Here is a 25,755-nt window from a genome sequence, read left to right as displayed (position 1 = left end):
TTCATCCCCCCCTTCCCGGGGAAAAACTTTTGATTATCTCGATTTAAAAAAAATTTTAAAAAAAAGCGAATTTAAAAAGTTTAACAATTTTAAAATTCTTATTTTTAACGAATTTAAAAAACCCCGATTTTTTGTCTGGGGGACTCTAAAGGTGAAACTGTTTGGGGCTGGTATTTTGGGTTACTGATCAGCCAAAGGGGGATCTTTTGTGGGCATGGGTTTTTTTGATACTCAGCTGATTTCTTTTTTGGTCGTCAAAAGGGGTATAAAATTTGGGCAAATAAAATTGGGAACCCGGGATTTAAGGGGAAAAATCCAGTCAAACAAAGAAAATTTCCCGGACGAAGTTTCAAGCGCCCGCGGTTTTAAAGGAGTTCGTGTTTTTACATTCAACACAAATTTTGGTACAGCGAAGAAGTTTTTTTTTTTTTAAAAGGTGAAGGGATTGGTGATCGATCTTATGGGGTTTTTTTCCAAAATTTTTTTTCGGTTTTTAAAAAAAATAAAAATTGGAGGGTGCCCTAAAATGACGTCTAATTTTTTTTCAAGCAAGAAAATTTCAACATTAAAATTAAGTTTCAGTTTTTTACTTGATGGTGGCTTCTTCCCATTTTTTGGGGGGTGGTTTGGACTGTTTAGAGTTTTGGGGGAGGTTTTTTTAAAAAAGAAAAAGGACCCTTGTACTAACCCCCGCTTTCCAAACCCTTTTGGGGGTGCCAAAATTTTGTTTTGGGGGAAATGTCCGAAAGTCGACCTTCATAAAAAGAAAAAAGGGAAATGGCCAGGGAAAAAATTCCCCTTTTTTTTTTGAAAAAGCTAATATTATTCATCCCCCCCCCCCCTCTCCCGGGGGGAAAAAATTATGATTGTCCGATTAAATTTCTCCCAAAAAAAAGCGTTAAAATTTTTTAAAAAAATGTTAAAAGGGTTTCCTTTTTTTTTTTTTTAAAGAATTTAAAATTCCCGAAATTTTTGTCGGGTGGACTCTAAAGGGGGATAAAAGTTGGCGTCTTTGGGAAAAATTGGGTTAAAATGATCCGCAAAGGAGGGGCGTTTGTGAAAGAAGGTTTTAAAAAAAATTATTCAAACTGATGTATTGTCGGCAAATTGGGTAAAATTTGGGCAAATGAGTTGGCATTTCCTTTGTTATTGGGGGGCATCCCGTCCAACTAGATATTCCCTGGACGGCGGGTTTTATTTAAACAGCGGGTGAAAGGGGTTTTTGGTTCTTTTTCTTTCAACGACAAATTTTTGGTCACAAATGAGGGCGTGTTTTTCACAGTGTGAAGGAAAAGGTTTAGTCGATCCTATGAATTTTTAAATTTGTGTCCTAAAAAATTTTTATTCGGTTCAAAATGAATAAAAAAATTTAAGGGGCCTTTAAAAAGGGCGTCATTTAATTTTTCCTACAAGGAAAAAGTACAAGATTTAAGATTCTTTTCAGTTTTTAAATTGATGGGGGCTTTTTCTGATTTGGGAGTGGGCAAAAATGTTCAGAGTTTGTGGGGGTTCTTTAAAAAAAGAACAAGGGGCTTGTACTTTTTCCCCCCGCAAACCCGCTCGGTGGTGCCCGATTGTGTTGGGGGAAGTGTCTGAAAGTCACCCCCCCATAAAAAATAAAACCCAAACTTGGCCCGGTTGAAATATCCTTTTCCTTTTTAAAATTTGCTTAAATTATTCAAACCCCACTCCCTTCCCGATTCCCCGGGGTTTTAAAATTTTGATTATTTTCGTTTTAAAAATTTTCCCAAAAGAGTGTAAATTATCTTTCACAAAATTTTTGAGTTCCTATTTTTTTTTTTAACGAATTCCCAAAACCCAGATTTTAAATCTGGTGGACTCAATGGGAAATGTTGGGGCTGGAAAATTTCCTTTTTTTTGCTGATCAGCAAAAGAAGGACAGGTTTTGTGGGCGATGGTTTTTAATGATTACTCACTGATGCAAATTGTCGTCAAATGGGATAAATTTGGGCCCCAAAAGAGTTGGACACCAAAGGAAATTATTTGGGGGCCTTCCCCCGGGGCAAATTAAAAAATTTTTAAATTTTACCCTGGCCAGTTTCAGCAGCAAACGGTGAAGGAAATTGTGTTCATTTTTTTTTTTAAAGACAAAAATTTTGGTTTAAAAGTGAAGACCCTGTTTTTTACAGTGGGAAGGAAAAAAATTTTCGAAACCTATAAATTTGAAAAAAAGTGTCCAAATTTTGTTCGGTCAAAATTTAAAAAAAAATTGGGGTGCCAAATTTTTAAAACTTACAAATTTCGTTAAAGCAGGGCCCAAAAGTTTTTGGGGTGTTTGAATGGGCCCGTTTTTTTTTCCCCACCCTTTAACCCTTTTGGCTTTATACAAAGGGACAAGTTTTTCCAACCCCCATCTATAACGATTTTCTTCCGATGAAACGGACTGGACTAACGAAGGGGTTTAGCTAAAAAAATTTTTTCGAAATGTCGAGCTTTCTAGCTTTCTGTTGGGTGAGTATCCCAAAAGGCGTACCTTGACCAAACCGAGTAGACGTTTTTTCCCCAACCTTTCCCAAAAATATGGGTTTAATTTCCCCGGGTTTAAAGTCCCCCAAACCCCCTGACAGTAAGTCCCAACCCTTTCCCGATGAACTTTTCCCCCCTGGAACTTCGGCAAAAAATTAATTTTGCTCCTGTCCCCCTGCTTGCCCCCCCAGACTTGAAATTTTTTTCCCTTAAAAAAGTATCATGGGTCAGTGGGAAACTGAGCTTTCTGCGGTTGGCGAACAATGGCGTTTTTTCCCGAGCTTGGTCGCTGTCGATTTTAAAATGACTTTTCCCGCCGGGGTCCCTTTTTTCATCGGCCCCCCCCCTTTTCCGCAGAGTGCAGCTGTTTTCTTTTTTTAACCCCCTCAATTAAATTCGTTTCTGGGAAGGAACCCGATTTTTAACAACCACTTCTGTTTTTTCAAATTAAATGAAACCTTTTGGGTTTGGTTTTGTGCGGTTTTATTTGCTTTTTTCTTTTCAAATTTTTAAAGCAAAAAAAAATGAAAAGAAAGTTCTGCCAGTTAAAATTTGCTAACTTTTTTCCTTCAAAAAAAAACCCCTTGGGACAGAAAAAGTTTTTTCATCCCCAAACTGGTGGTTTAAAAAAATGGGGCTGATTCAAAAAACTTTTTGCCATCCAAAAGCCCCCAGCTTTAAAAAATTTTTTTTCCCAAAAAGGTTTTCCCCCTTTTCGCCCCAAACTGCCTTTATGTTAAAAAAAAGAAATAAGGCAGGGTTAAAACGGGAAAAACACAATTTTTCTCCCTGCAAAAAAAAAGGGAAAATTTTGAAAGAATAAGAGAGCAAATTTTAGTGGGAAAGGGGGATAAAAAAAATGTAAAGGGGTAAACAATTTTACTGATTTTAAAATAGTATTTAAAATTTATTTCCCCCCCCTTCCGTTCCAAAATTTTAAAAGCCTCCAGGAGAGAGGGTTAAACCCCCTCCCTTTGAAAAATAAAAAAGGGCGGGGACGTGGTTTTAGGCCCTTTGGGGGTGAAAAGTGGATGACCCTACAAACAAAAATTTTAGGTTAAACAAAATTTTTTCTTTAAAATGACTTTGACCCAAAACAATTTAAGTTTGTTTCGCAATTAGAGAGCCGATGGGTAACAAAATTTTTTTAAAAAAATTTTGTGGCAAAAACATTTTTAAAAATCTTGTTCAAATCAACACAAATAATTTCAGTGTGAAAATTAAACGGAATGATATCAACATTCTCCATGTGGTTTTTGGTAGGGCCCCTTTGCTGCCCAAATTTCGTGCTGAAAAACAAAAAAAGTTAAAAAAAGTTTGGAAGGGGAAATCCGGCAAGGGGTTCTTGAAATTTAAAATTTGGGGAATTTAAAAAATTTAAAAATTTCCCTTGAATTTCACGTTTTTTGGCTTTTGAATTAAAAATAAAAACTAAAATTTAGTATTTTACTAGTTAAAAATTAAATGAATTTTTTTTGAGAAAAAAAATTATTATTTATTTTTAATTTTATTTTTTTTTCCCCGATTTAAATAGTTTTTAAAAAAACTTCCCGTGTTAATAAGTTATATTTTTTAAAAAAATAGTGTTAAAAATTTTTTAATTTTTTTTTATTCCTTTTTTAAATGATCTAGGTAATTTAAACGGTTTAAATTTTTAAAGGGGCCCCCGGGGGTTTGGAAAGGGGAAAACATTTGTTTGGAAAAGGTTTTCCCAAAATGACTATTGGGCCCAGTTTGGAAAAAAAAAACCCCCAAAATCTCCTTCAACGACGAAGAGATTGCTGCTAGATTCCCACAACGAGATGACATTGCTCTAGCCAACGCTGGTTCGTGAAATTTTTATATTTTCACTAAGTTTTGACATTCAACTAATTCTTGGTCTTTAAATGCAATATAACGTTTGATACTTCAGTGGTGCTAGCAGGGGGAAGCAATGGATTTCAGTGGACTAAGATCGAACTGCCAGCTGATGGGGGATGGTCTGACTTTTCTGATTGGTATGAGTGCTCGGTTGCATGCGGAGGAGGATCTCAAAGTAGAAGCAGAAATTGTTCTAACCCTACTCCAGCAAATGGAGGGGCTGGTTGTGATGGAGACGAGTTGGAATTTCAAGACTGCAACGCTGACCCTTGCCCCGTTGACGGAAGATGGTCTGAATTTTCGGATTGGTCTGAGTGCTCGGTTGCATGCGGAGGAGGATCTCAAAGTAGAAGCAGAAGTTGTTCTAACCCTACTCCAGCAAATGGAGGGGCTGGTTGTGATGGAGATAATTCGGAATCTCAAGACTGTAACATTGGTCCCTGTCTAGGTAACAATAACATTAAGTGATTGATTGGAGACTGGTCCGTGGTGCCAGTCAATGTTTACTCACAAAGATATGGTTGTAATGATTTGCACACTATATATCGACATACACTGTATATCGTCACGCAAATTATATCGCCATGTAGTACAATGCCTATTGCCTTACAGGCTTTTTCTGCTACATACGCTAGGGACCTCAGATACACCGTATTTTTGACCGTAGAATTCATTAAAAGTGGTCCTGAAAATGTTTAAGTAGTCATGGTACAAACTCAAAAACGAAAGTGTCAATGGTAATGACCCTTTACGAAACCATAGGCTTATCAGCATCGTAATCCTTGTCCAATTTCCATCCGATGATCTAATCGTAAACCAATTTTATTTCAATATATGACTATGATGTTTGCCCATCCTTGTCCATCCATTGAAATTGAATGGTCGACATTTGTTCCAATATTTTTGTGCTCAAGGAAACTTTTTATCAGTGCCTTGTGATCCGGGACAGTATTTCGACAGTGATAGTTTATGTCAAGACTGTTTAGTCGACACCTACAGTGGAGGAGAATTTGTTACATCCTGCACGTCTTGTCCTTCTGGCAAAACTGTTAGTTCTGGATCAGGAAAAAATATTGAGGACTGCGAATGGAGTGAGTTCAATTAAAAACGATTTAGTTGCTTAAATATAGCAGTATCTTTCTAATTATAAACCAATTCTAACTCAATGAATCATGTATTATACGATGTTTGCTAATCCTTATCCATCTATTGAATGATCGTAATGTATTCGAACATGTTTGTGCTCAAGGAAACTTTTTATCAGAGCCTTGTGACCCGGGACAGTATTTCGACAGTAGTAGTGGATGTCAAGACTGTTTAGTCGACACCTACAGTGGAGGAGAATTTGTTACATCCTGTACTTCTTGTCCTTCTGGCAAAACTGTCAGTTCTGGATTAGGAACAAATATCGAGAACTGTGAATGGAGTGAGTTCAATATAAGTATTTGATATTGCCGCTTGGAAATGATTTTAATTATAATTCTCTTATCTTAAACCAGCTTTAACTCAATCTATAAATATGATGTTTGCTAATCTTTATACATAAAAGAAATGGTCGCTATGCGTGAAAGTATTTTAATAATCAAGGAAACTTTTTATCAGAGCCTTGTGATCCGGGACAGTATTTCGACAGTAGTAGTGGATGTCAAGACTGTTTAGTCGACACCTACAGTGGAGGAGAATTTGCTACATCCTGTACGTCTTGTCCTTCTGGCAAAACTGTTAGTTCTGGATCAGGAACAAATATCGAGGACTGCGATTGGAGTGGGTTTGATATTCAATAGTGTCAATTAAAAAACGATTTAGTTACTGAAATATAGCAGTATCTTTCTAATTATAAACCAATTCTAACTCAATGAATGTATACGATGTTTGCTAATCCTTATCCATCTATTGAATGATCTTAATGTATTCCAAAATGTTTGTGCTCAAGGAAACTTTTTATCAGAGCCTTGTGACCCGGGACAGTATTTTGACAGTAGTAGTGGATGTCAAGACTGTTTAGTCGACACCTACAGTGGAGGAGAATTTGCTACATCCTGTACGTCTTGTCCTTCTGGCAAAACTGTTAGTTCTGGATCAGGAACAAATATCGAGGACTGCGATTGGAGTGGGTTTGATATTCAATAGTGTCAATTAAAAAACGATTTAGTTACTGAAATATAGCAGTATCTTTCTAATTATAAACCAATTCTAACTCAATGAATGTATACGATGTTTGCTAATCCTTATCCATCTATTGAATGATCTTAATGTATTCCAAAATGTTTGTGCTCAAGGAAACTTTTTATCAGAGCCTTGTGACCCGGGACAGTATTTTGACAGTAGTAGTGGATGTCAAGATTGTTTAGTCGACACCTACAGTGGAGGAGAATTTGTTACATCCTGTACTTCTTGTCCTTCTGGCAAAACCGTCAGTTCTGGATCTGGGACAAATATTGTGGACTGCGAATGGAGTTAGTTCGATATTTTTTAAAAACTGATGTTATTTTTTTTAACAATGTAATTGCTTAATTACAGTATTATATTTCTAATCGTAAGCCAATTTTAACTCAATAAATGAATATGATGTTTGCTAATCCTTTTCCATAAAATAAATGGTCGCAATGCGTGAAATGTTTTAAAATAATCAAAGAAACCTTTTATCAGTGCCTTGTGACCCGGGACAGTATTACAACAGTAGTAGTGGATGTCAAGACTGTTTAGTCGACACCTACAGTGGAGGAGAGTTTGTTACATCCTGTACTTCTTGTCCTTCTGGCAAAACCGTCAGTTCTGGATCTGGGACAAATATTGTGGACTGCGAATGGAGTTAGTTCGATATTTTTAAAAAACTGATGTTATTTTTTTTAACAATGTAATTGCTTAATTACAGTATTATATTTCTAATCGTAAGCCAATTTTAACTCAATAAATGAATATGATGTTTGCTAATCCTTTTCCATAAAATAAATGGTCGCAATGCGTGAAATGTTTTAAAATAATCAAAGAAACCTTTTATCAGTGCCTTGTGACCCGGGACAGTATTACAACAGTAGTAGTGGATGTCAAGACTGTTTAGTCGACACCTACAGTGGAGGAGAGTTTGTTACATCCTGTACTTCTTGTCCTTCTGGCAAAACCGTCAGTTCTGGATCTGGGACAAATATTGAGGACTGTGAATGGAGTGAGTTCGATATTAAATAGTGTCAAGTAAAAACGATTTAGTTGCTTAAATATAGCAGTATCTTTATGATTATAAGTCAATTCTAACTCAATGAATGTATACGATGTTTGCTGATCCTTGTCCATCTATTGAATGATCGTAATGTATTCCAACTTTTTTGTGCTCAAGGAAAATTTTTATTAGAGCCTTGTGATCCGGGACAGTATTTCGACAGTAGTAGTGGATGTCAAGACTGTTTAGTCGACACTTACAGTGGAGGAGATTTTGTTACATCCTGCACGTCTTGTCCTTCTGGCAAAACTGTTAGTTCTGGATCAGGAAAAAATATTGAGGACTGCGAATGGAGTGAGTTCAATTTTGAAATAAGTTTATTAAAATTATATTTGTTTTATAACCTTACATTAATTGCACATAAACTAAGATGCAAATTAGTGATGCAAATTAGTGTTTCTTCTTTTTTTCTGCGTCAACTTTACCCTGACGGTGCCTCGACAGTTCCTTTTGCCTGAACAGAACCCGTACTGTACATCAACTAAGACTTGGTTCGTGCCTTAACTGTACCCCAACCATGTATCGGCAGATTACCGATTTCCCAATGAAAAAGTGGCGTTAAATTAGTCTATATAAATGTAATGCATACGTTTTAACTCGATTTCATCCCATTCCTATTTCCTAACGTTTGAAAAATTTCATTTGTCACAAACAAAATCTAACAGTTATCATTGTAAAATGTAAATGCGAAATACTTTATTCTTGCCTAATTTACTTTCTTAGTTTGTGGTCGTGGAAGTTTTCTAGAAGCAGATGGAAAATGTGGCGATTGTAAAAGTGACGAGTTTTCTGACTGGGGTGCAACAAATGCAGACAACTGTAGGTGTCAATTTCAAATTATTAAATATTCTGACATAATTGAGGCGTATTAATATTATTATTTATTTAAATATACTTTCTTTTCAGTTTAATAACTTAAGTTAAGCAATTGAAAATGTATTATAATATTATTTATTAGTGTTCTCAAATAAAATTTGTCCCTGGAATCCGTTAAATTTCATGATTGTTCGAAAGCTGCACGACCTCTTAAGATATACCTAATACCAGGGTTATTTTATATGACAAGACAATTATAGATTGCCGCTTTTATTAACTGATACCGTTAAATTATTATTCAAGCAGGGTTGTAGGAAGCGGGGGGGGGGGGGGGGGGGCAGGTGGGAGGGCATCGCCCCCCAGAAAAATCTTGGGCAAGGGGCCCAAAAGGGCCAACATTATAATTTGGGTAACTAACACATTTTTGGGGACACAATTTATTCAAAGACAACAATGATTCAAAGATTATTCAGGCAAACAAATAAGTACATGTTTTGCATACCTATACATTCATGATCGAAAATATTTTTGTTTGAATTCCGAAGACCTGCACCCATACCTACGATCATACGATAATAGGACTACCTCTCTCTCTGATCAGGTCAAACGGTTTATTTCACTTCCAAAACATAAGCTGTGGCCTACTCCGTGCACAGAAATCACACTCTGCATAAGAGCAATCCACGGACTCACCGTCGTAGTATCCTCAAACCAACACCATCATAAATTAACAATCCAATCAATTTCTGAATGCCGCATACTCCTCCCGTGACACGCTCAACACCCCACTTCGGTAGTATTACCAAGGATTCCTACAATAGCCATCGTGGCCCTGACACATTTATGTAGACTAATTAGATATCTCGTAAAGGTAACTTACTTATTTTTATTATCTGGAAAAAATGTTTACATTACATGATTATACAACAATAGAAAAACAAATACCAAATTTTTATTAAATTTAATTAATATATAAACAAAAAACAATATATTTTTTTTATTACAACTCACCCCCTCTCCCCCCCCCTCCCCTCACCACCACCCCCCCCCAAAAAGATCTTCCTTGTATAGTCTTTTTGACTGTTCCACAAACTTTATGATGTGGTTGAGTTTGCTGTTGATAATTTCCTCCATTGTGAGTAGAGGTTTACCAAATATCCTCAGTCTGATAGTCATCAGCTGTACACATTTGCAGAGGAAATGTTGTAATGTTTCTGCTTCCCCTGGGCAGTGTTCGCAGTCTTGCGTCACAAAGTTGACGTTGTTAGCCACAGTCTGAAAATAAGCTAGTGGGCTGTGCCCTGATAGTAGCCATGTTAGCCATCTGAGGTGAGTTCCTGTGATATTAATATTCCTGTATTTGTATTTGTTAAGGAATAGTCCAAGAGGGATTTCCCCTTTATCACTGAGGTCGACCTGTTGGTATTTTAGACTCAAGGGTTCCCCTTTGTAATGCGATCTCGAAAGGCAGGCCTCCCCTTCGCGATACGAGCTCGGAAGCGGGAGCTCTGCCTTCAGAGTTACGTATCGAAAATGACTCTGACCGAAAATGAAAAATTTTCTAAGTCAAAATTTTTCTGGAAACTACTTTTGTTCATGTTTCATGCAATCATGATCATTATGAGCCGAAAATATTTGTTCGGTTTTCTGAAGTCCGCACCTACATTCGGAAGGCCGTGGATGTGATTGGTTTCATATAATTACAGAAAACGTTATATTTGGCCCGCATATTTGAAGGAAAATACGCAAATTTGGACCTCAGATTTAAAGGAAAATGTGCAACTGTCGCAAAGAACTGAAAGAAATCGCGATTTGTCGCAAGGCCAGGATCTGAAAAATCGCGATTTGTCGCGGAAAACGTGAAAATTCACGATTCCGCACATGCCGTAATTTTCTTTGTCTTAAACCCGAAAATATTTTGAAATTCAGGATGTGGCGCGAAGCGCCAAAAAATATTTAGAATTTGGCCCCCCCCCCCCCCATCCCCCCCCCCCCCCCCCCCCCAATTCCTACACACCTGTATTCAAGTAAGCTGTAAGAAAGATAAATTGAGCACGTGTCAGATTTTCAGATTATGACAAAAAATAATCTCAGGTTCGGTTACTCAGTATTTCTACGAAATGGATATTTCCAGTAAAGTACAAGAGAATGCAGTACATAATAAATACAGATCATATTGGCGTATTGAATCTGGATTAAGGATCTTATTTGTCTTCAACGACCAAGAGATGCAAAATTCTGCTTGTGATATGACCATCGAAATACAAGATATCGAGCTCGAAATTGATGTAATGCATTTTAGAAACACAATCAGTGATCCGGAGAAACTTATAACATATACACTTGGTGACGACGAAAATGAACTTACGATATCCGCACTTCAAACCATAATGATCGATGTGAAAGATAAGGTACGAATAGAAATAAACGAGGAGAGACTTAGGTTCACAAACCATGGAAAGTATGTCGTTGATAGCGATGCCCAAACTATTTCAATAACCGCTTCTGAAGAGAGCTGTTTGAGATTCCTTGAAGAATACAGCTACATCGAGCGATTGCCGGAAGATGATTATTTTATCCAGCGGATCGACGAAATTGATACCGTTACTTCAATTCCTGTTATCGAAACACCGAGGGGAGAAGTCATTCCTATCGAGTTATGCAAAGCAGCCTTTTTCCGGGACTGCTTCGTAGTAAACTTAGGATTTGAGGACACGTGGCTGGATGAAGATAACGTTGTGAAGAGCATCAAGATACCCCTAATACCAGAGAACAGGGCGATCGAGGTTACATCGAATTTGGGAATACTTTACCGTGTACAAGACTTCCTCGTAGATTCAGACTTGTCAGATGGCCAATCCCAGCTAGGCTTGTATTTAGAGACAGAGAATGGAACTAGCATCAAAATTCTTAAGTACATCGAATACACTGGACCTGGTGAAGTCATCAAACCAGAGCCATTGGAGGAAGAGGGAACTGAGAGACCACCACCCAAAGCTGTTACTTTCCACCGCCAAGAAGTGACGGATAAGCCGATCGTTGTAGTACCCCCGGTAATAGAGGCACTTTTGAATAACAACACAATTTTCAATTTCATGACTCCATCAGAGGAAGATAAGGATGAAAGCGAAGACGATGATAAGGAGGAAGAAACATTGAATACTTTTAAACCTCAGTTGAATGATGCCGTGCTGCCTGTAAAGTCAGTCAAGGTAAAGGAAAAAGAATACACGGAGAACAGAGAGAAGCCTAATCTACTTGGCTACTTTACATATAATGGGTTTTTCGACATAGGTGTTTCGAAAAGCAAAATAAAAAAGAAGAAGAATTCGGAGCAGGTTGAATCTAAAACAGAAGAAATTGAAGAACAACCGATGAACCAAGGCATTGATCAAGACTCTTTTGTTGAGGCCATAAAGGCATTTCAGAGATTTAATGGATTTCCGGAGACCGGTGAAATATCAGAAAAGAAGCTGAAGTTATGACGTCTGAAAGGTGTGGAAACCGTGACACTTCCTTCAAGGACGAGATGGGAACGTTCAAATGTGAAGAGGGAGAGGGTGTGATTGAAAGTGATAGCAATTCAAGAGACCCCTGCATTCTTGATAATGATAGTGTGTTGAACATTTGCACTCAATATCCAAATAGATTGGCTGATGGAACCAGAAATGAAATTTGGGAAAACAATGACAACTATTATTTTGAGTTTGACGTCGAGTTTGGTGCAAAAAGCAAATCACAGTCTCATATAGGAATCGCCTTTAACCACAATCAAGTAACTCATCAATCCATCTACGTGATGGTAAATCACGAGCGTCAAAACGAACGACTTTCCTTTAGATATGGAATTTATACTCGAGGACGTAGAAAGCCTGCTAACAGAAAACCACCCTACGTATATTTTGACCATGATCAAAGAATTGCTCATCGTTTTAAGATTAGACTGACCGTCAAACCAAAAAAAGCATCCATCGCAGTTAATGGAAAAAGAGTGTTCGAGTTTGCCACAAATTTGGACGCAGATTCTTCAGTCGTCTTGTTCACGCTGGGAGGCTCGAATTACCTAAATCACAAGATAAAGATTCTAACATCCAGGATATGTACTAGGAACCAGGACCACGTATCAAACACAGGAGGAAGACTAAGAGCTAAGCGGTACGCTTTGTCTAATTTCAGATGGTATCCTAATGGAAAATCAATAACTTACACCTTTCTCAACCACAGCTCAAATCTAGGTAAGTTTCAAATATCATGATGATGGCAAGTTTAGGTAAAATGCACTATTATTGAACTTTATTATTGATCATTTGGTCGACAACGGATCATATTTTGAAAAGAAAATTGCGGGAATCATCCTTTATTGATTGATCGTAACATCGAAATTATACAGGATGGCCCATAAAACACTACCCATCCTTATCTTTTAAAATTGTTACATGTCGCTGAGATCTTGCAAAGTATTTTTAAAACAAAAAGTGGCATAACTTATGTTCTGATAAATATTTTTGCTTCTAAATTTCACAGAATGTTAATAACAAGTAGCTAAACCTTTGTGGCAAGTTATTTAACTGATAAGGACTATCACAGATGATCCTTCCTGCTTGTTGATATCGTTCTTCTCACATGGAATGTGCGATGGATCATGGTGAATAGAATTGGTAAAACATAAATAAATCGGTGGTTTTTTAATTTTTTTACCCTGGATTTTTTTTGGTGGTTCCTATTGACCATTGCAAACAGTTCTGGGTGAGAAATTAAAGCTAGCACGCTCAGGGGCTAACGTTGACAGACAAGCTCAGACTCACGCAAAACTTGGCACGAACTTGTGTCTAATTATGATTGACATTCTCTAAAAATTTTAAGCAAAAATATTAATCAGAACGTAAGTTATGGCGCTTTTCCATTCTGAAATAAAATAATTTGCAAGATCTCAGCAACCTGTAACAATTTTAAGAGATAAGGATGGGTAGTGTTTTATGGGCCACCCTGTATATCAGCCGACCAATCCGACTGTTGAGTGTTGAAATAGAAAATGAGGGTTTTTCTGGTATAATGATTAAATCGAGGATTGTATGATAAACTTACGATTCTCTCCTTTAGGAGAGGAGCTTACTCGGAGAGAAGTGATCAGAGCAATCGAGGTGTACGCAGGAAATGGAATCGAGTTTCAAGAAGCAAATCCATCAGACGTCCATAGCACTGACATTATTTTCATGTTCATGAACGATAATCGGCACGCTGATGGTAAGGTGTTTCACGGTGCTGGTGTTGAAAAGGCCCACGCGTTTGTCCCAGTCAATGGAGAAATTCATTTCAACAACTTTGAGACTTATTCCGTGAAAAAACAAGACGCAGGGAAAACAAGTTTGTTTTACGTCGCTCTCCACGAAATTGGTCATGCTCTAGGTCTAAAACATTCGTCGCTTCATGATGCCGTCATGAACGAAAAGTTAGTTTCTATTTGAGTATTAGTAATAGTATTGATGTCTTGTAAATTGAAAAATCTTCTTTCTTGAAAAATCTTTGATTTTGACATGTCTGCATACATGATGTGTATGATCACAAGTCATTTAGCGTAGATTATCATGTCAAATGTGTTTTCATCCTATAATTTGATCATTTTAAGGTACGAACACGAAAAAGCTTACAATGTGGTAGCACTTGATGAGGATGACATTGATGCTATTTCAGTGCAGTACGGTAAGATATATCGTAGAATCACTAATACTATTCACTATTCAGTATTTTTGTAATGTTATATCGATTGTGCGATTATTTTTTCAATCGCCCAGCATATGGTTTGGTGTTGACTGTATATTTCTTTAGTAGGTGAGTTTGATTTTACTGAGGGTTTCCTGCCTAGGTCGATCCAGATGAAATCTGGAACGAGTTTCGTGTCAACGCTTCTCTCCATTTATCCCTATCACACATGAGTAAACACAGCTGGTCAGGTTCCATTCCAGTGTCTTCAAGTAGGACGTCCGGGAAGGTCTTATGTGGTCGTCCTCGATAACGCTGGCCATAGGATGGTTGCCAGAAAAGTAGTCGTTGAGCAGGTTGGTCCTGTAGACGGTAGACATGTCCTGCAAAACGAAGTCTTCGTGTCTTTATAGTATCTGTCACCGATGGAATCTTTCCGTAAAGAACGGAGTTAGGTGTATGTGATTTCCATGAGATACCAAAGACCCTTCGTAGCATTCTAGTATAAACACCGTCTAGTGCTCTGATATCAGCCTTTTTAAGAGACCAGGTTTCTGCACCATACAGCAGAACAGGTTCTACTGCAGTTCGAAAAATCTTAGTCTTGATCTTCCTGGACATATTAGATTTCCAAAAAGCATCTAGACTTTGTAAAGCTTTCCATGCGAGGCCTTTCCTGACATTGATGTCTCTGCTTGTTGAGGCTATAAAGGATCCTAGGTACTTAAAGTCATGAACTTCTTCTAAAGGGTTGCCGTTAATAAAGACTCTATCGTCTGAGTTGACAGGTCGCGGGATGTTATAGGACATGTATTTGGTCTTTCCGATGTTAATAAGGGGACCATAACGGGCTGCTATGTCAGAAATGCTTTGGCAAAGGCGGCCATTTTCGCTGAAGCTGTCAGTAATTGTTGCTAGGTCATCGGCGAAGTCCAAATCAGCAATGTAGTTACTTCCAACTTTAAACCCATCACGTGGCCCTATTGCTAGTCTTAGTATGAAATCCAGGACGATGATAAAAATGAGAGGTGCAAGAACATCGCCCTGGAGAATTCCGAGGTTGGTAAGGAATTCTAAGGTTATACCTTCAGGGGTCATGATTTTAGCCTTGGTGTTGATGTAGAGTGACATAATGGCTTTTATGATTTTTTTAGGAAAGCCGTAGGAAGCCAGGATGTCGGGAAGATGCGATCTGAAGATGCAATCAAAGGCCTTTGAGAAGTCAATAAAGGAGATGACACAAGGAAGCTGGAAGTTCACAACCTCTTCGATGATACGTCTAAGAGCCAGAATCTGTTCACGAGTACCTCTTCCAGGCCGGAAGCCATTCTGGTTGTATCGGAGGCGAGGTTCTATGTGGCTCCTGATTCGGTTTAGAAGCAGCCTGTTGTAGATTTTCGTGGCAACAGGGAGGATGGAGATGCCTCTGCTATTTTCAGGACAGAACTTTTTAGCTCCTTTGGGTATAGGAAGAATGGCAGTGACAAGAAGCTCTTCCGGGCTTTACCAGTAGCTAGCATGTTGTTGAACAGAGATAGTAAAGTAGTGTCCAAGTCAACACACTTGTACAGCAGAGAAGCAATTCCGTCATGACTGAGGGTTTAGTATAAGCTTAAAGTGAAAGAGGCCGGAGATTGGCCCATTTTTGCGGTTTAAATGATTACCTTATCGGACTTTATTTGAACGGACATTAATTGGACGCTGGAAGCTCTAGCGTTCATTTGAATGCCCGTTGAAATAAATTCCGACAAGGTAGTTAAATTTAAATTAAATGTATTAATGAATGCCTTCAAGCGTTTATTTTAATGTCCGTTCAAAATTAAGTCCGTTTTCGCAATTTCCGGTCGAATAAATATACTGAATAGGATTAGTCTTGTTGACAAAATATGTACAAGAGCGTATATTTAGCTTTCTTTTCAGATTCTAAAGTTATTTTCAACCTTTTCTTTTCCGCTATTCTTAGCTATATATTTTAAAGAAAAGACAAGTTAACATGTTGTATAATACGGCAGGCGAGGTAGTAAAACAACGGTTAGGGTCAGCTATTCCACCCCGTTCGACCAGTCTTGACTATGAAGATATCAAGGGGCTCGCTGAAACTGTTCAATACGATGCCCGACTGCCTTACCCCAGTAACTGCCTTGATTCTATCGATGCAGCTTTATACTTCTACGACAGGAAGATCTCTCCACAAAACGACAAAATATTCCTCATCTCGCACGGTTATACTTGGATGTAAGTCAATACTGGATTTACGGAGAGTAAGGAAATTTTCTGCAGACACAATAATCAAAACGAAATATTTCAAATTTCAGGGCTCAGACCCCATATAATTATAATGTGAAATTTGTGTCTAATTTTTGGAGTTGTTCATTAATCTATCGGATAAAATTTAAAGAATAAAGTTTAAAACGCCCAGGTACGATGCAACATCATTAGCTATGCAAGGTGGCTATCCAAAACGAACAGCCGAGGTCTTTCAAGGGGCCACTGGTGTAGTTGATGCTGCGTTTGATAGTTAGTTACCAAAATCATATTTACTAATAGGGGTAAAACAAATAAAAGAACCAGAGTTTAGTATTGTATTAATTGTAGTCTGGTACAACTTTGTAGTTGTACACTGTGCAATACTACACGTTTTAAAATACGTATTAATTATAATATAACAATGGTATTGCAGACCATTATCATGATCAATTATGAATATAAAGCATTTTTGTGGCTTCTTAAATACATCGATTTCAGCAGGGAAATTCGTTGTTCTCATCATTAAAGACAAGGTATTGATTTACGAATGGGACATGGTCCTTTTCCCCCGCCAAACAGCAACCTTGTCGTCATACTTCAACCTTCCTGCCGGTACCAGGGTAAAATCTGCTTTCAACCACTACAAGGGACCGTGTAAAAGTAACAAGGACATCTGCGCTAAAACAACGCTCGTCGTGTCTCCTACGAAACATTATATAGTGACATGGACCCGAAAGGTAGGTATAAAGGTAGATATAAAGGTGGATATAAAGACTAGCTGACATATGGTTTTCTAGTTTATTGGACTGTAAATGTAATCATCACAGTGTAGTAATACCTGAACTCTTAGACAGGATCGTCATTAGTTATTTTGGTCCTCTTATCGTCTCATTGCAGTAAACAATTTACCGTATGATAAATAGCATATTATAAATTAGAAGTAACATGGTTTGTAAGATTTCCTTAATTTTAAGGAAATCCGAGCCCATCACCTCCCATCACCTTATCAATTTTGTGATTTCTAAGAAGCCTGACACAGTGAGTGGAATTATTAGTAAGTGAATTTCCAACTGTTTCAGTCTTCTTAGATACTGAAATCAATTTATACACTGCTACCAGGGTCGTCAAGTCAAGACCACAACAGTTGGAAATGGAAAAGATGTTATTGGTCAAGAAATGGGGGATAGCCAGTTTCAGGCGGCATATGAGTACATGAGGACACGAGGGGACACCGAGGAAAAGGAAGTTATGATATTTGATAATAACAAGGTGAGAATAACGTTTATTTTGCTGTCAGTTTCATCATCTCTTGTATCTTCAGACTTAGTCACTTTAGTGCAGGTGTTGAATAAAGTTATATTTATATATTAACAATTAACGGGTGATACTCGTAAAATATTTGTTTCAAATATTATTATTATTATAAATATCAAGACCGTCGACGAGTCCATATCGGCGCGCGTCTTGGTAGGTTATAAACCTACAAATTAACAATTGTATAGGATTTGAAGACTTAATATTCTCGGTATTCTAAAGATGAGGTACACTATATTCAATTAAACGCTTGGTTTTTTCTTTCAGGCTGCGATAAGCAGAGTTTATTATCCGGGAGACGATTATAAACTTCGAACAGGTTGGGTGAGCACCCCAGATTTCTTCAGAATTTTCGGATGGTGTGTTGCTTAAACAGTATTAGCCATTAAATCGTGGAAAATTGGGAAAGAAGATATTATAGAAAAACTATATTATGCATGATATGTAATAAAATTTTTATGAATTGTTCGTAACTTACTCAGTTTCTTATAACTTAATTTTGGGCTATTTTTAAAATGAATGACTGATGACTTTAATATTTTTTGACCTTATAACTGTTAATCTGTTTTGTTTTGAGCGTGCTTAATCACTCTACTCTGTACACTCGAATGTTGGGATTTTTGAACGGCCCCTGGTACAGTTGAAACCGTTCGACGTATCTCTAACCGCTGATCCGAATCACCAAACAGGACATAAAATGCTTACCTGACGAATTATCGGTGATAAATTATTTTGATCGCATGAAATGGATATATAAGGAAGTAGGCAAGTGATTGGGTTAGCAGTTAGGGCTTTGGTTTGCATTCGTCAGTAACGTGGTAATGAGTGTTGAGCGAATATTCGTCTTCCCTAAATTCAGGGATTTTATCTCAAGAAAGGAAATGGCGAGCATTTGCTGTTATTTAATTTTAGGCAATTTATTAATTCTCTTTAATTTATTTTTGCAGAGCAATTTGTTTATTACTAATACTATAAATACTAATAAATCTCACTTCATTATAAATACAATAAGATACATTCGAGATGCTGGAAGTTATATTCCTGGAGAATGGATCAAAGGAGAAAGGAAAAAATCATATTATATTGTCTCATTTTTGTACCATTTTCAAAAATTGAAAATGGAATGTCCTAAACCGAAATTTCACAGATTGGATGGGGATTTGTCCATTGACCAAATAGTCAGTGACCAAATAAGTAGGATATAGGGTGACCTAAAGGCTTAATCATATCAGTTGAATTTAAAACTAGTGAATTCATTGAAGAAAATGTTAAAATAAATGAGACATCTTAGTGACAGTGCCAACTTCCGAATACCAAGAGCAAGTGTTATTCAATTTTTTAGAAACTAGAGGGTTACCCTCTAGTTATATGGCTAATTTTTTACTGGCTCTCTCTTTTTGATTCACTGAATTAAATATTTAACATTATTCACACGTAGTGACCTGTGACAGTACTTGTATACCTGGCCAAAAAGAACATCAGTTTTAAGTACAGTTAAACCTCTTGATATACAGTATAAAAACGAAAGGTGTACGGTATAGAAAAAAAAACCCACGGCCCACTTATATCTGTGGTCATATGCATTTCACAATACACTTTGCAGAACTGTCCTAACCAGTAATTTCAGAATGGATACACAGATGGTTTGAAAATCTGATCTCTGCTCAAATAATTGGAAAAGAAGCATGGAAAAAGTCTTACTGACTTATCTTGTTCTCATCTTTGTCGGGCCACAAATCGCAAGAACAACAGGTTTGACACATCACTACATTGTTAATGTTAGTTGATTATTGGCTACTCAATATAATTGATATAAATAATAATTTTTATCAATTATCTAGATATTATCTCGATAATTGATAAAATTATATAAATTGATAAAATTATATAATCTACAGGGAGAGGGAGAGGGAGAGGGAGAGGGAGAGGGAGAGGGAGAGGGAGAGGGAGAGGGAGAGGGAGAGGGAGAGGGAGAGGGAGAGGGAGAGGGAGAGGGAGAGGGAGAGGGAGAGGGAGAGGGAGAGGGAGAGGGAGAGGGAGAGGGAGAGGGAGAGGGAGAGGGAGAGGGAGAGGGAGAGGGAGAGGGAGAGGGAGAGGGAGAGGGAGAGGGAGAGGGAGAGGGGAGAGGGAGAGGGAGAGGGAGAGGGAGAGGGAGAGGGAGAGGGAGAGGGAGAGGGAGAGGGAGAGGGAGAGGGAGAGGGAGAGGGAGAGGGAGAGGGAGAGGGGAGAGGGAGAGGGAGAGGGAGAGGGAGAGGGAGAGGGAGAGGGAGAGGGAGAGGGAGAGGGAGAGGGAGAGGGAGAGGGAGAGGGAGAGGGAGAGGGAGAGGGAGAGGGAGAGGGAGAGGGAGAGGGAGAGGGAGAGGGAGAGGGAGAGGGAGAGGGAGAGGGAGAGGGAGAGGGAGAGGGAGAGGGAAGGGAGAGGGAGAGGGAGAGGAGAGGGGAGAAGGGAGAGGGAGAGGGAGAGGGAGAGGGAGAGGGGAGATGGAGAGGGAGAGGTGGGACGAGGGGAGAGGGAGAGGGGCGGGAGGAGGGAGCGTGAGCGGGAGGAGAGAGAAGGGAGAGGGGGAGTGGAGAGGGAGAGTGAGAGGGAGAGGAGTGGGGTGAGGGAGAGGGGAGGAGGGTGAGGGAGAGGGAGATGGAGGCAATTATAACGAGACATGACTATCTAGAGTGATATAATTATGAAATGAATTCGCCGAGTTTAGTATAGTAGATACAAATGGTGATACTGTTGGCGCTGGAATTCTTAGGTTGCTGATCACCAATGAGGGAACAGTTTGTGACGATGGTTTTAGTGATTACTCAGCTGACGCTATTTGTCGTCAAATGGGATATATTGGTCAAATAACGTGGACATCCGGTAGTAAGTGGGACATCCAGTCAAACTATGATATTACTCTGGACGACGTTTCATGCAGCAGCGGTGAATGGAGTTCGTGTTCATTTACATTATACGACAATTGTGGTCACAGTGAAGACGTGTTTCTACAGTGTGAAGGGATTGGTGAGTCGATCTTATGAACATGTGTCCAAATTTTCATTCAAAATGAATAAAAATTGAAGGTGTCATAAAATGACAGTCTATAAATTTGTCATGCAAGAAAGTCACAAGATTAACATTATTTTTTTACAGTTTTACTTGATGGTGGCTTCTCTGATTTTGGACAGTGGTCAGACTGTTCAGAGTTTTGTGGAGGTTCTCAAACAAGAACAAGGGACTTGTACTAACACCTGCTCCAGCTTATGGTGGTGCAGATTGTGTTGGGAAGTGTCTGAAAGTCGACCTTGCATAAAAGATAACCGGAAGTGTCCAGGTTGAAATATCCTTTCCTTTTAAGATTTGCTAATATTATTCATCCCCACTCTCCCGGGGAAAACTTATTTATTATGATTATCTCGATTAAATTTCTCAAAACAGCGTAAATTATTTATCAATGTTTAGAGTTGGCTATTTTTAACGAATTCAAATCCCAGATTTTAGTCTGGTGGACTCTAATGGTGATACTGTTGGCGCTGGAATTCTTGGGTTACTGATTAGCAATGGAGGGACAGTTTGTGACGATGGGTTCTAATGATAACTCAGCTGATGCTATTTGTCGTCAAATGGGATATATTGGTCAAATAAGCTGGACATCCGGTAGTAAGTGGGACATCCAGTCAAACTATGATATTACCCATGGGACGACGTTTCATGGCAGCAGGCGGGTGAAGTGGAGTTCGTGTTCATTTACATTCAACGACAATTTTGTGTTCACGGCGAAGACGTGTTTCTACAGTGTGAAGGGATTGGTGAGTCGATCTTATGAACATGTGTCCAAATTTTGATTCGGTTCAAAATGAATAAAAATTGGAGGGTGCCATAAAATGACAGTCTATTAATTTTTCATGCAAGAAAGTCACAAGAATAACATTATTTTTCAGTTTTACTTGATGGTGGCTTCTCTGATTTTGGAGAGTGGTCAGGACTGTTCAGAGTTTTTGTGGAGGTTCTCAAACAAGAACAAGGACTTGTACTAACCCTGCTCCAGCTTATGGTGGTGCAGATTGTGTTGGGGAAGTGTCTGAAAGTCGACCCTTGCATAAAAGATAACCGGAAGTGTCCAGGTTGAAATATCCTTTCCTTTTAAGATTTGCTATATTATTCATCCCCACTCTCCCGGGGAAAACTTATGATTATCTCGATTAAATTTCTCAAAACAGCGTAAATTATTTATCAAATGTTAGAGTTGGCTATTTTTAACGAGTTCAAATCCCAGATTTTAGTCTGGTGGACTCTAATGGTGATATTGTTGGCGCTGGAATTCTTGGGTTACTGATTAGCAATGGAGGGACAGTTTGTGACGATGGTTCTAATGATAACTCAGCTGATGCTATTTGTCGTCAAATGGATATATTGGTCAAATAAGCTGGACATCCGGTAGTAAGTGGACATCCAGTCAAACTATGATATTACCCTGGACGACGTTTCATGCAGCAGCGGTGAATGGAGTTCGTGTTCATTTACATTCAACGACAATTGTGGTCACGGCGAAGACGTGTTTCTACAGTGTGAAGGGATTGGTGAGTCGATCTATGAACATGTGTCCAAATTTTGATTCGGTTCAAAATGAATAAAAATTGGAGGTGCCATAAAATGACAGTCTATTAGTTTTTCATGCAAGAAAGTCACAAAAATAACATTATTTTTCAGTTTTACTTGATGGTGGCTTCTCTGATTTTGGAGAGTGGTCAGACTGTTCAGAGTTTTGTGGAGGTTCTCAAACAAGAACAAGGACTTGTACTAACCCTGCTCCAGCTTATGGTGGTGCAGATTGTGTTGGGGAAGTGTCTGAAAGTCGACCTTGCATAAAAGATAACCGGAAGTGTCCAGGTTGAAATATCCCTTTCCTTTTAAGATTTGCTAATATTATTCATCCCCACTCTCCCGGGGAAAACTTATGATTATCTCGATTAAATTTCTCAGAACAGCGTAAATTATTTATCAAATGTTTAGAGTTGGCTATTTTTAACGAGTTCAAATCCCAGATTTTAGTCTGGTGGACTCTAATGGTGATATTGTTGGCGCTGGAATTCTTGGGTTACTGATTAGCAATGGAGGGACAGTTTGTGACGATGGTTCTAATGATAACTCAGCTGATGCTATTTGTCGTCAAATGGGATATATTGGTCAAATAAGCTGGACATCCGGTAGTAAGTGGGACATCCAGTCAAACTATGATATTACCCTGGACGACGTTTCATGCAGCAGCGGTGAATGGAGTTCGTGTTCATTTACATTCAACGACAATTGTGGTCACGGCGAAGACGTGTTTCTACAGTGTGAAGGGATTGGTGAGTCGATCTTATGAACATGTGTCCAAATTTTGATTCGGTTCAAAATGAATAAAAATTGGAGGTGCCATAAAATGACAGTCTATTAGTTTTTCATGCAAGAAAGTCACAAGAATAACATTATTTTTCAGTTTTACTTGATGGTGGCTTCTCTGATTTTGGAGAGTGGTCAGACTGTTCAGAGTTTTGTGGAGGTTCTCAAACAAGAACAAGGACTTGTACTAACCCTGCTCCAGCTTATGGTGGTGCAGATTGTGTTGGGGAAGTGTCTGAAAGTCGACCTTGCATAAAAGATAACCGGAAGTGTCCAGGTTGAAATATCCTTTCCTTTTAAGATTTGCTAATATTATTCATCCCCACTCTCCCGGGGAAAACTTATGATTATCTCGATTAAATTTCTCAAAACAGCGTAAATTATTTATCAAATGTTTAGAGTTGGCTATTTTTAACGAATTCAAATCCCAGATTTTAGTCTGGTGGACTCTAATGGTGATACTGTTGGCGCTGGAATTCTTGGGTTACTGATTAGCAATGGAGAAACAGTTTGTGACGATGGTTCTAATGATAACTCAGCTGATGCTATTGTCGTCAAATGGGATATATTGGTCAAATAAGCTGGACATCCGGTAGTAAGTGGGACATCCAGTCAAACTATGATATTACCCTGGACGACGTTTCATGCAGCAGCGGTGAATGGAGTTCGTGTTCATTTACATTCAACGACAATTGTGGTCACGGCGAAGACGTGTTTCTACAGTGTGAAGGGATTGGTGAGTCGATCTTATGAACATGTGTCCAAATTTTGATTCGGTTCAAAATGAATAAAAATTGGAGGTGCCATAAAATGACAGTCTATTAGTTTTTCATGCAAGAAAGTCACAAGAATAACATTATTTTTCAGTTTTACTTGATGGTGGCTTCTCTGATTTTGGAGAGTGGTCAGACTGTTCAGAGTTTTGTGGAGGTTCTCAAACAAGAACAAGGACTTGTACTAACCCTGCTCCAGCTTATGGTGGTGCAGATTGTGTTGGGGAAGTGTCTGAAAGTCGACCTTGCATAAAAGATAACCGGAAGTGTCCAGGTTGAAATATCCTTTCCTTTTAAGATTTGCTAATATTATTCATCCCCACTCTCCCGGGGAAAACTTATGATTATCTCGATTAAATTTCTCAAAACAGCGTAAATTATTTATCAAATGTTTAGAGTTGGCTATTTTTAACGAATTCAAATCCCAGATTTTAGTCTGGTGGACTCTAATGGTGATACTGTTGGCGCTGGAATTCTTGGGTTACTGATTAGCAATGGAGGGACAGTTTGTGACGATGGTTCTAATGATAACTCAGCTGATGCTATTTGTCGTCAAATGGGATATATTGGTCAAATAAGCTGGACATCCGGTAGTAAGTGGGACATCCAGTCAAACTATGATATTACCCTGGACGACGTTTCATGCAGCAGCGGTGAATGGAGTTCGTGTTCATTTACATTCAACGACAATTGCGGTCACGGCGAAGACGTGTTTCTACAGTGTGAAGGGATTGGTGAGTCGATCTTATGAACATGTGTCCAAATTTTGATTCGGTTCAAAATGAATAAAAATTGGAGGTGCCATAAAATGACAGTCTATTAGTTTTTCATGCAAGAAAGTCACAAGAATAACATTATTTTTCAGTTTTACTTGATGGTGGCTTCTCTGATTTTGGAGAGTGGTCCAGACTGTTCAGAGTTTTGTGGAGGTTCTCAAACAAGAACAAGGACTTGTACTAACCCTGCTCCAGCTTATGGTGGTGCAGATTGTGTTGGGGAAGTGTCTGAAAGTCGACCTTGCATAAAAGATAACCGGGAGTGTCCAGGTTGAAATATCCTTTCCTTTTAAGATTTGCTAATATTATTCATCCCCACTCTCCCGGGGAAAACTTATGATTATCTCGATTAAATTTCTCAAAACAGCGTAAATTATTTATCAAATGTTTAGAGTTGGCTATTTTTAACGAATTCAAATCCCAGATTTTAGTCTGGTGGACTCTAATGGTGATACTGTTGGCGCTGGAATTCTTGGGTTACTGATTAGCAATGGAGGGACAGTTTGTGACGATGGTTCTAATGATAACTCAGCTGATGCTATTTGTCGTCAAATGGGATATATTGGTCAAATAAGCTGGACATCCGGTAGTAAGTGGGACATCCAGTCAAACTATGATATTACCCTGGACGACGTTTCATGCAGCAGCGGTGAATGGAGTTCGTGTTCATTTACATTCAACGACAATTGTGGTCACAGCGAAGACGTGTTTTTACAGTGTGAAGGAACTGGTGAGTCGATCCTATGAATATTGGGTTCTTTTGCGATAGTCAAAACGCGACAACTAGCGCTGGATGGTGACAACTAGCGCTATCCAGCGCTAGTTGTCGCCATCCAGCGCTAGTTGTCGCTATCCAGCGCTGGATAACGCTGGCCAGCGCAAAATATGTATGTTCGATAATTGTCGCTATCCAGCGCTAGTTGTCGCCATCCAGCGCTAGTTGTTGCTGGCCAGCGCTAGTTGTCGCTATCCAGCGCTAGTTATCGAACTGTTTTCTGCGATGGCCAGTTGCGCTGGCCATCGCAAACTATCGCGTGCGACAGTGTCGCATAGCCAGCGACAACTAGCGCTGGATAGCGACAACTAGCGCTGGATAGCGACAACTAGCGCTGGATGGCGACAACTAGCGCTGGATAGCGACAATTATCGAACATATATATTTTGCGCTGGCCAGCGTTATCCAGCGCTGGATAGCGACAA

General features: G+C 38.7%; 2 protein-coding genes across 2 annotated transcripts in view; both read left to right on the top strand.

Moving 5' to 3' along the window:
- The first annotated feature begins 4,245 nt into the window (after positions 1-4,245).
- LOC134815500 (uncharacterized) lies at positions 4,246-11,865 on the top strand. Its single transcript, XM_063824038.1, has 12 exons — positions 4,246-4,313; positions 4,400-4,795; positions 5,277-5,438; positions 5,612-5,773; positions 5,950-6,111; positions 6,296-6,457; positions 6,642-6,803; positions 6,997-7,158; positions 7,352-7,513; positions 7,697-7,858; positions 8,288-8,383; positions 10,475-11,865. Coding segments are annotated over exons 7-12 (1,974 nt in total). The 5' UTR covers positions 4,246-4,313; positions 4,400-4,795; positions 5,277-5,438; positions 5,612-5,773; positions 5,950-6,111; positions 6,296-6,457; positions 6,642-6,802.
- Positions 11,862-25,755, top strand: part of LOC134815499 (deleted in malignant brain tumors 1 protein-like) — a 22,490-nt gene continuing 8,596 nt past the window's right edge. Inside the window, exons 1-19 of the mRNA XM_063824037.1 lie at positions 11,862-11,952; positions 13,481-13,829; positions 14,007-14,080; positions 16,829-17,064; positions 17,447-17,596; positions 20,342-20,645; positions 20,775-20,837; positions 21,628-21,708; positions 21,898-21,974; positions 22,078-22,201; positions 22,332-22,511; positions 22,667-22,972; positions 23,104-23,283; positions 23,438-23,535; positions 23,568-23,742; positions 23,874-24,053; positions 24,208-24,488; positions 24,645-24,825; positions 24,980-25,285. Of these exons, the coding sequence (XP_063680107.1) occupies positions 11,862-11,952; positions 13,481-13,829; positions 14,007-14,080; positions 16,829-17,064; positions 17,447-17,596; positions 20,342-20,645; positions 20,775-20,837; positions 21,628-21,708; positions 21,898-21,974; positions 22,078-22,201; positions 22,332-22,511; positions 22,667-22,972; positions 23,104-23,283; positions 23,438-23,535; positions 23,568-23,742; positions 23,874-24,053; positions 24,208-24,488; positions 24,645-24,825; positions 24,980-25,285 (3,436 nt within the window). The remainder of the gene's footprint in view (positions 11,953-13,480; positions 13,830-14,006; positions 14,081-16,828; positions 17,065-17,446; positions 17,597-20,341; positions 20,646-20,774; positions 20,838-21,627; positions 21,709-21,897; positions 21,975-22,077; positions 22,202-22,331; positions 22,512-22,666; positions 22,973-23,103; positions 23,284-23,437; positions 23,536-23,567; positions 23,743-23,873; positions 24,054-24,207; positions 24,489-24,644; positions 24,826-24,979; positions 25,286-25,755) is intronic.

The sequence above is a fragment of the Bolinopsis microptera genome, chromosome 5 (assembly GCF_026151205.1).
Source record: "Bolinopsis microptera isolate Bmic1 chromosome 5, MBARI_Bmic_1.0, whole genome shotgun sequence".
NCBI classification, from domain to species: domain Eukaryota; kingdom Metazoa; phylum Ctenophora; class Tentaculata; order Lobata; family Bolinopsidae; genus Bolinopsis; species Bolinopsis microptera.
This window is presented reverse-complemented; position numbering and strand designations above follow the sequence as displayed.